The sequence below is a fragment of the Pundamilia nyererei genome, unplaced genomic scaffold, assembly GCF_000239375.1.
Source record: "Pundamilia nyererei isolate P.nyererei 1_Seehausen unplaced genomic scaffold, PunNye1.0 scaffold00641, whole genome shotgun sequence".
In the NCBI taxonomy this organism is placed as follows: Eukaryota; Metazoa; Chordata; class Actinopteri; order Cichliformes; family Cichlidae; genus Pundamilia; species Pundamilia nyererei.
The window spans coordinates 47439-57861 of NW_005188042.1; the positions used below are offsets into that span (position 1 = coordinate 47439).

General features: G+C 42.7%; 1 protein-coding gene across 1 annotated transcript; it reads right to left on the reverse strand.

Moving 5' to 3' along the window:
- Positions 1-2851: 2851 nt before the first annotated feature.
- Positions 2852-9098, reverse strand: LOC102195100 (heat shock 70 kDa protein 12A-like). The gene is made up of 6 exons (XM_013907953.1): positions 8807-9098; positions 8197-8420; positions 7959-8124; positions 7668-7841; positions 5134-5305; positions 2852-3083 (listed from the first exon to the last, which is right to left on the reverse strand). The coding sequence occupies exons 1-6, from the start codon at positions 9096-9098 to the stop codon at positions 2852-2854; spliced, it is 1260 nt and encodes a 419-aa protein (XP_013763407.1).
- Positions 9099-10423: the final 1325 nt, after the last annotated feature.

Genomic DNA, 10423 nt, shown 5'->3' on the forward strand with positions numbered 1-10423 from the left:
TACTTTTGAGAGAAGTAACTAGTAATGTAACTAAGTTACTATTTTAAAGTAACTTACCCAACACTGGTAACAACAGATTTAAAATAGACTTCCAGGGATCCTAAAACAACAGAGGAGGACTCACAGGGACCACTGGGTCCAAACACCAACACTTCTGTTTTCTTTTCATTAAAATTTAAAAAGTTTAGAGCCAACCAAGCTTTGATGTCATCTAGACATGTCAAGAGAGGTTTTATGGAGATGCCATCCTTGTATTTTAGTGGCAAATAAATTTGGCAGTCATTGGCATAACAATGAAATGAGATCCCATGCCTTCTAAGGATAGAACCCAGAGGCAATAGATACAGTGAAAAGAGCAGTGGCCCTAAAATTGAGCCCTGTGGGACGCCGCATGACAGAATACATGACAGAATGCATGACAGAATACAAACAGAAAACACTGAGTCCACAGACTTTTTTGGGATCCTGTGAACGTATCCTAGGGGTTTGAGAGTTTGTGAATCGGACTTTGATTCTGCATTTCCCAGTTTGGATTAAACAAAACGCAAATAAAATGTAATAGACTTTCCCATCAGGGCATGCAGCCTCCATCTCTCCCCATCCTGACTGTTACAAAAGCACCAGTTTAACTAAGCACTTTACTGTGGTTTAACACATTTTCAAACACACAGACACACACACGGGCCCATAAAACAGGTGAATTTTTTTACCATAAAGAGTAAACTTTGTTGGCTTAAAATGAGAAACTATGATTAGAAGATTCTTATTGATGATAAAAATCCATATTTTTCCTGATCACATTTTTTTGAATTATGAAAATTAACGAGTTATGAAATATCATAATTTTATGAATGAAATAATTTTTATGACTACCATTAACTTTTATTACTCCCTTTATTACTTCCTCTGTCACAAGTATTTTTATTGGGGGCCATAAATCACTCGTTTGACATGAGGGGTATAATATCCGTGCTGGTTACATTTTTCATATAATTTCAGTATTTTCATTAACAGAAACTATCAATATTTTTTAAATTAACATTTTGCTTTTGTGTTTCTCTTTAGGAGCCTGAAGGGGAAAAGAGAATGCACACATGTAAAGGAAGCTCTTAAAACATGTCCATCCATCCATCCATTTTCTTCCGCTTATCCGGGGCCGAGTCGTGGGGGCAGCAGCCCAAGCAGAGAAGCCCAGACCTCCCTCTCCCCAGTCACCTCCTCTAGCTTGTCCGGGGAAACACCAAGGCGTTCCCAGGCCAGCTGAGAGATATAATCTCTCCAGCGTGTCCTGGGTCTGCCCCGGGGCCTCCTCCCAGTGGGACATGCCTGGAACACCTCACCCAGGAGGCATCGTTGTCAGATGCCCAAACATCCTCAACTGGCTCCTTTCGATGTGGAGGAGCAGCGGCTAGAGAGGATAAAGACCTGGTCCAGTGTTCCGCAACCAGGACGAAAACCGCATTGTTCCTCCTGTATCTGAGGTTAGACTAGTGGACGACCTCCCGAATGGCCAAACTATCTCTAAGGGAGTTGCCAGCCACCCTTCGGAGGAAGCCCATTTCCGCCGCTTGTATCTGCGATCTTTTTCTTTTTCTTGTTCCTCCCCCATTTGGGGCAGGAACTCGTCCCCAACCCGGAGTGGGCACTCAACCTTTTTCCGGCTGAGGACCATGCCCTTAGATTTGGAGGTGCTGATCCTCATTCCCATCGCTTCACACTCGGCTGCGAACCATCCCAAGGTGAGCTGGAGGCCATCACCCGATCAAGCCAAAGGACCCACATCATCTGCAAAAAGCAGAGATGAGATCCTGAGACCACCCAAGTGAAAACCTTCCACCACTTGGCTAAGCCTAGAAATTCTGTCCTTAAAAATTATGAACAGAATCGATGACAAAGGGCAGCCCTGGCGGAGCCCATCACCCACCAGGAACGAGTCCAACTTATTGCCGACTATGCAGACCAAGCTCTGGCAATGGTTGCATAAGGACTGAATGGCCTGTAGCAATAGACCAGACACCCCATACTCCCGCAGCACCCCCCCACAGGACCCCCCGAGGGACGAATGCCTTCTCCAGGTCCACAAAACACATGTAGATTGGTTGGGCAAACTCCCATACACCCTCAAGTTTCCTTGAGAGAATAAAGAGCTGATCCAGTGTTCCATGACCAGGACGAAAACCGCATTGTTCCTCCTGTATCCGAGGTTCAACTAACGGAAGGACTCTCCTCTCCAGCACCCTGGAGATACCAAGATACCAACCCCAGCCCACCGCCTCTCACCAGGGGCAACTCCACACTGAGACAGAGTCCAGTCCCTTTCCAGGAGGCTGGTTCCAGAGCCTAAGCCGTGCGTTGAGGCGAGCCCCACTATATCTAGCCAGTATCTCTCAACCTCACACATTAACTTAGGCTCCTTCCCCACCAGAGAGGTGACATTCCATGTCCCAATTGCCAGTCTTGTTAGCCGGGAATCGGTCTGCAAGTAACTCCGCTCATGGTCGTCACCCAGCGGCCATTAACATGTGGTTATTCCAATTTGGGCTTTCATCAAGCCAGCAAAGATGCATAGAAAGGAAGATCAAACACCAACTAGGGGGGATCAAAGAGAAAAATGCAGCAACATTGTTCCTACTATGTAGCCGGTGTATCAGAAAAACTCAGAAGACTTCTCCAAGCATGACATCCCAGTTTACTTCAGGCCAAGCAACAAACTCAGACAAAAGCTGGTTCATCATAAACCAAACTTAACAAACTGTATGTTGTACAGTATAGCGAGGAATGCCCAGACCTCTACATTAGAGAGACCGAACAGCTACTTCATAAACGGATGGCAAAACATAGAAGAGCCACCTCAACGGGACAAGACTCGGCTGTTCATCTGCATCCTACGGACAATGGTCACTCTTTTGAGGATGCCAATGTTAACATTTCGGACGTTTAAACCCAGGAAGCGGCATGGTGGATTGTAATAACGCCTTGCCATCTTAAGAGCAATGTAGGGTCCTGTTGTGTGGTTGTTATTTGTTGTGAGTGTGTTCGGCTGGCAGCTGGGATGCTGCAGGGGAGGTGTATTGTAACAGCAACTGAATGGAATAAAAAGGAAATGTCAGCAAATGGAGGACTGTGGTTGTGTCATTCCTGCCACACTGTCCTTGTTGAATTTTCATTCAGCAGATTCAGAATGACACTAAATACTCTTTTGTGTGTGTGTTTACACATTGTTTCTCTTTTTTTTCTTTTTTTCTGTCTCTGTTTGTCTAAATCAGTCATTCTCAAACTGCAGTACACGTACCACTAGTTGTGCGTGTGCTACTTCTAGTGGTATGCTATAAATAACTAATATTATTCTTTAACATTCAGTAATGATTGAAAATATACATACATTAAAAATTAAATTAATACAATTTTACATTAATTGGTTCAGCAAGTGCAGCTGTTTTTGTGTGTGTCCACATTTGTAAGCATTTTTACTTAGAGGTGGAGCACTACTTGTCTGTGTCTTTTTGTGTCCATATTGCTAAACTTTGGTAGTTACACAATGTTTTACGTTAGTTTTGCACAGCCTTAGTTAATCTGCTGGCAGTTCTTTCTTGGCTGTCTAAATTTTCTGCCCATTTCTTGGCATTAAACAACAAGTACTTTTGAAGTAACTTCCTCCTGTTCTACTTATTTTAAAGGACTTTTTTGCTTTTTCAGTATTTCTGCTAATTTATCACAATTCTGCAAAGTTATTATGATTTCAGCTTCTTCCTCTGTTTTTAGCAGATGGTTTCCGCTATGCAGCATTTACATGGCATTTTCTCAGGAAATTGAACTTTTTCTAGTTATTACATTAAATTTCCTGTTTAAATACATTTCAAAAATGAGGCCTCACGGAAAGGGGACGTTCTGGAAAGAAAAATGGCAGAAGAGACCTGGGATTTAGAGCAGATGTAATAGAGGCTCTTGAGAATTCAAAACCCTTCACTGAATCTTAATTTAGGCTCCATACACAGAATTGTTAACCTTTGGTACTTGAGGAATGTAAAACAATAGGGTGTATAGGCATTCAGATCCACTAATTAAGGGACTGCATGCCAGCTTTGAAATAAAGCAAATCAATGCAATTTTCAGAAAGCAGAATCTTCCATTTGGGTCTACCAGTATTGTGAAAAGTATTCCTGAAAGGCTTCAGTCAACAGCATTGTGTTATGAAAGTTGATGAAAGTTCAAACATGTCTAAAATCAAATTAAAACCCAAAAGAGACACAGACAAAGAGACACCAAAGGGGAAACATGCCATGATTCTCTCATAGCAGGCTTCTGAATTATATCTGGTATCTTTATTTAATTTGAAATAAGCAACAGAGTTTCTGATTCCAGACGATTTGTAAACAGCTACCACTGTTTCTAAATATGCAGAAAGTAAAAGACATCTTATCAGTGACGGTGGCTGGTCTAGTGACGTGCCTTTTTGTTTTTCTTCCAAGCCACATTGTTCTTTCACTGCCAAGTTTCTTTTTTATTTCGTAGTTTTTTTCTCTGGAAACTGAATGATGTGTCCGATAACAATGAAGAAGTTATGTGAAGTCAACTGTTACTGTATATCCCCTAATTCTTTAGTGTAAATTGCATGTGAGAATCAGAGGTGTCTTTTTAAGCTTTTCTTTGTTATCATTAAATTCAGTTCAGTACTATTTTATTCATCACCAAATCACAAAAGATTGCCTCTAGGTGCAAAATATTTCTGACATATGTCAGTGCAAATAAAAAAAAAAGAAGCTAAAATTGTAAGAATATAGGATCTACAAACCCATGTAAAGATAGCTTTTAGGTCTTAACCCAAGTACTTCCTGAATTTATTACATGAGTCAATGTCACGGCCCAGCAGCACGAGGTAACTGAGATGGACACAAGTGCAGAAACCAAACCGGAAGCGAGATGGTAAGTGAACAAAAGGTTTATTTCCCCCCACAATTAAAGCTAAACTAAGAGTGACCTAGACAACTCTAGGATGCAGCTGAACAGCTGAGGCAGTGGGGAGGTGGAAACTGGACTATGAAGTGGCCGGGGTACTGTAATGACAGGAAAGCACAGTCAACGGGATCCAGCAGACAATCAGCGATCCTCCACAGTTAAACTGAGTTGCCTTACTTTGTTTCAGGTGGAGGGGACAGGTGGGGCGGAAGGCCCGGGGAGTTGTCGAGGCGTGGGGAGGCAGGCAAGTGAGTGGCGGGCCAGTTGGCAACGTCGTACCAGCAGCAGGTGGCCCAGGTCCAGGAAAGCGGGGTTGAGGGAGGCGAGACCCCCACTCCAGGAGCTACCTCTGAGGACAAGAAAAATAGGTAAGTCGTCACACGGGTTCTGGACAAAGCAATCACACTCCACTTGGCTAACATGGGATAGCAGATACTCAGGCGATGAACGGTTGAGTGCGCAGGTCTTATATGCTGCCGGAATAATTTGATTTGATTTTATATACCTTTATTAGTCCCACAAGGGGGAAACTGCCCACAGGTGGTCAGCCAGGGAGGGGCAACCGATCTCCGCCTAAAGGAGGAGGAGCCACAATTGGAGATCTGCAGGTACCCACCCAGACCATGACAGTCAAAGCCAAAAAAAGTCATAAAGTAAATCCCAAAGAGTTGATTCTGTTCATCCCGACGTTTTCAGTGGGAAAAACATTTCATTACTCTTTCAGGTGACTTCTTCAATCTCAGCTGACTGCAGGTTTCACCAATCTTATAAACAGTATATTTGCATAATTACTGAAACTAGCACCACTGAATGAATAATGGACTGTGAGGTCAGTTCCTTGATCATTAATATGCAAATTGTCATGACCATTGACCAATACCTACTGATCAAAGCCCATTGATCAATAGCCATGAGCACCATTCAGTGGGCTGGTTTCAGTTGTTTTGCAAATGTACTGTTTATAAGTTTGGGGAAACCTGTAGTCAGCTGAGACTGAAGTCACTTGGATGATGATGAAACATTACTCCCACTCAAAATGTTACTTCCAGAACAACACAATCACCGTTTTGGGATTTACTTGCCTGGATGATTGAGCATGCATCCAGTAACAAAGTCAAATTCTACTGAATTTTTAAACCCGGAAGCCATATCTGTGCCTGTTGCTGTTATCTCTGTAAAGCCAAACGTAACTTCCAATTTCACTCCACGATTTATGCCTCCTGAAGTGTCAGGCACGTTTCGACAGGACATGAAGCAACTTTTTCTACTCCCTCTTCGTCTATATACTCTGGATTTTTATTAGCTGTGCAACAAAACTTTGTCTACTGCTCTCTGATTTGCGTTTAATGGATAAACAACATGAGTTCTGGTTTCATTATATCGCACGTTTTCACCTTCCTCCACCACTTTACTGAATATATCAAAGCAGAAATCCTTTCCTTCAACTGTATCTTTCTTCTCTGTCTTGTGTTTAGACCCATCAAATATCTCAGCTGTACCAAACCCATAAGTAAAAGCACTTTTTCGAGAGACCACCACTGCTGGGGTTCTTCCAAACTGCACAGCTCCCTTCACGATCCCTTCTTGAGGCCTAAACTGACACAGAACTTTACACTGATCAGCAAATTGATGGATAACATGTTGACGTAGAATCTGGCTTTCAGCGTAGCCCCCCACTAACAGAATGTACTCGATGCTTAGATCTTTCTTCAGGATTTCTCTGAGACTGTCAGTGATTGTGGAATTGAAGAAATTATTTTACAGGTACAATATATCCTGCAGCATTAACATTGCATTAACAATATAATCTACAGCACTGATATTGCATTAAGATGGTTATTATACCTGCTGGCCTCATATTAACCTTTTATTACAGGTGCAGCCATAATAATTGTATACACACATTGCATTTTGTGCTTATTAAAGAAGTTGAACATCAGTCAATTAAGGAAAGGTCATAAGCCTCGTTCGGCGTGATGTCCGGACGATCTATTATGACGATCTCTGACTTGGAGCTATGGAAGGTTAAAACTGCATACACGCTTACAAAACACATATAGTACATATAACCTAGAAAGAGGTCTGAGCAAAGGCCTGAAATTATTCAGCAACCTGTGGCGTTTGAGTTTGCTTAGTGACAGGTGACAGAAGATGTGCCAAAATCTTCAGGGCCTGAATCCATCACCATATTTGGAAGGAGATGCTAGAAAGGGGAACTTCGGTGTCTGCATTTATCTCTTAAAATTGATCGTTGTCTGTAAAAGATGCAAATAATGTTCTTAAGATGCAAATAATGTTCTTGGAAAACGCGAGAAGGGGCGTCAAACCCTGACATTATAAAAGCAATTGCTTGTCTATTCTTGGGCGGAGATCTATGCTGATTGTGTGCAGTATTCATCTCCCCGTGCGTGTGTTTAATAAAATCATTGTTTGACTAAACTCTTCTGGACCATCGTTGTTTTGCTCTCCTCCTCAATATTGGTGAATTTCAGGACATGATGCCCTTCAGACTCTCAGTAAAAAAAGACCTCAGTCTCTCTTTAGAGATTTTGATTGATCCTTCATCCCAGGAAGCACCTCGTACTGTTTCAAAGAATTTTTTTTTTTATTTCCTGTCTTTTCTGAGCCAGTGTTCCCAGGTTATATGGGCACACCATCTGAACATCATCATCTACCTGTTTGAGAAACATAAAATCATTCATTATCCTCACTGGGAAAGTTTCTCTCATATTCATCCCAGACACCATGACTGAAGATTTCTCTTAGAAACTCTTTGAATTTCCTGTCCACAGTTTGTCCCCCCAAATTATTTCCTGAGGCCTTGTGTAGCTCATTCAGGGCTCCTCCATCCAGGACTTTATGAACAGTGACGTCAATGGTTCCACTTGAAACACACAGGAAGTGATGAAAGTGGACTTCCTGCAGCAGCAGACATAGTCAGATGTTTCCAATGGGTCTGTGGATGAATGTGTAACAGAATGTAACAGAGTCACATACAGTACCTTCACAGTCCACCACCATGAACTGTGTTCCTTGAGACAGTGATCCTCCATCATGGTTCTTAGTGATGAAGCCATCAGCTGGCAGCTTCTTACACCAGACTGAGGCTGCCTCTGGTTCCAGTGCGATGATCAGGTGGTGCTGAGTTCCTTCTGTAATGATTCCTGCCTGGAAATGAAATACAACTGAATACTGTGAACATTTCAGCATCTCAGAGCTCTCTTAATAAAATTATGTTACCTGAGCTGCAGCTTCTCTCATGAACTGCTTTGCTGAAGGATCCCAGATGGCAGGTACAGTCAGCACCCAGGTGAAGTCAGAGGGTATGAACTTCCTCCCTTCTGTGTTTCTGGCAATTGTTTTCTGTGCATTATCCTTCAGGTATCTCAGAACTTCTGTGAACACCTTCAAAGCCTTCATCGTCTTCCCATTTGCAGCTTCAATAGTCATATCTCTGCTGAGTTTGTAGAGATGATTGATAAGATGTTAGCTTGTATGCACAGTTTTCAATTTATTAGTTTCAGTAATCTTAAAAGTGTTGTTAATTTCTCACAGAGCAGAAAGACAATCTAATCTCCACAGACAGGCGTTTAAATCACTCCAACCTTCTTCAGTTTGTATGAACTTACTAACAGGGTCTGTAAAGATTGATCACTGAGAGCTGTACGGTTTCACTGCGAGGGGATTTCTGCTGCATCAACATACATTTTTTATTTTCATCTACCAAGTTTCAACTGTCAGTAAGTCTTAATAATTATAGCTGCATAAGTCTTGTTCATCTTATTTAAATGAGTATAATCTGTCCTTTTAAGTGTACCTGGAACATTTTATTTGTAGAAATTTTGACTGACTTTGTCATAGAGCCTCATCTTAAAGTTTTCAAAGAAGTAGTGTTTCTTTGTTTCTTCACTTCGCATCTTGATATAAACTGTTTTAGCTTCATATCCAAACCCGAGAAATTCTTCGTCTTCATTGAACAGAATGCAGGTTGGAGACTTTGGAGTGTCCAGTCCGAGCTCTTTACCCCATGTCTTCAAAAAGGGATCAACTTCTGCCCCTTTGGGTGCAAAACTGAATGCATATCCACTGTATGCAGTGCCAAAGTCTATGGCTATGATGAATTGCTCACTGTTTCCATTCATTGTATAAACATGTCCAGCAGGTTGAGTGAAGGAAAAAAATGAAGTGCCAACGAGCAGCAGTTACAGAGTATGTATTCTTTTGCTTTCTTTAAACCACACCTCTTTTTTTTTTATCTATAAATATTTGGACATAAAGGCTTCTCAGGAATGAGGCAGCACTAGCTGGATACAATAATACAAAGAACAAGAACGGCCGGGCAGCATTTGACACTGATTTTTTTGGCTTGTTTTCAATCCATATGAACGTTTATAATACATGAACTGTATAATCTTTACCCCTGTATTTATTTTTGATGATTTACAGTTGGTTTTAAACATCTGTTGCATCAAATCTAACAATTCTTTAGCAACATAATTAAGGTGTTTTACATTTAACCAGTATTTCTGTTTAATTGAACTTTAAATAATAGTAAAAATAATAGTACTAATAATAATGATAGTATATGTTTTGTTAGAATTGTGTTATGATACAAGTTTTGTTGTGAAAGTCCAAAGCCATGGACCAGATTAGTGGCCTTTGAAATGGTTACAGTCTAGGTTGGTGTCATGGTCCCTGTGCCCCGCTGGTCAGTCCTCTATTGGGCAATATGTTTGTGGTTTGTTTGCTCTCTCTCTCGCTCTCTCTCACTCTCTCTCTCTCGCCACGGCGATGCTCACTGCGGGCTCCCGCTGCTGGCCCACACACCTGCTCATCACCACACCGGCCGCTGATCCCAGCTGATTACTGCACTACTTAGATGGCGAGTCTGCACTAGTCTTCGCTGGATCGTTGAGCTATCAGTATCGTTTTTTGGAACCCGATGCTGAGAGGAGTGATTGGAGAGGAACATTTTGTACAGAGAGTGTGGAACACCCTTTCCCCAACCCTGTTTCCCCACGGACCCTGGCGACCCGGACCCGTTTCCCCCTGCACATTGTATATAGCCACTTGGTGCATGTGTTCACTGTAAATAAACGCACTGTTCCTTCGCTTTGCTTAAAGGAATACCCTGGCCTGCGCCTGAGTCTCTTTCGGAAACCCAAACAGAACGATCCAGCCAGCATGGACTCAGCAGGACAGGACCCCGTGGGCCGGGCTCTGGCCGCCCAGGAAGCCGTGCTGGCCCGCCATGAACAAATGCTCGGGCAGCTACGGCAGGACGTCGCCGCATTGACCCTGGCGGTGGCGCAGTTAATACCGCTGAATAGAAATGCTCAACCAGGGAGTCCCCAGCAACCCAGCACGGCTCCCCAGGCGGCACCGCCCGCCGCAGCGTCAGATAGCTCACCTCGGGCCTGTACGCCGTCTGGCGGACATCTACCCACACCGGAACCATTCTTGGGTG

Coding starts and splice junctions, on each gene's coding strand:
- LOC102195100 (XM_013907953.1), bottom strand. CDS start 9,098: ATGAATGGAAACAGTGAGCAATTCATCATAGCCATAGACTTTGGCACT. Junction 5,306..7,667: donor ATATGAGAGAAACTTTCCCA/GTGAGGATAATG, acceptor TCTTGTCCTCAG/AGGTAGCTCCTGGAGTGGGG. Junction 3,084..5,133: donor TCCCCTCCACCTGAAACAAA/GTAAGGCAACTC, acceptor TATTCCATTCAG/TTGCTGTTACAATACACCTC.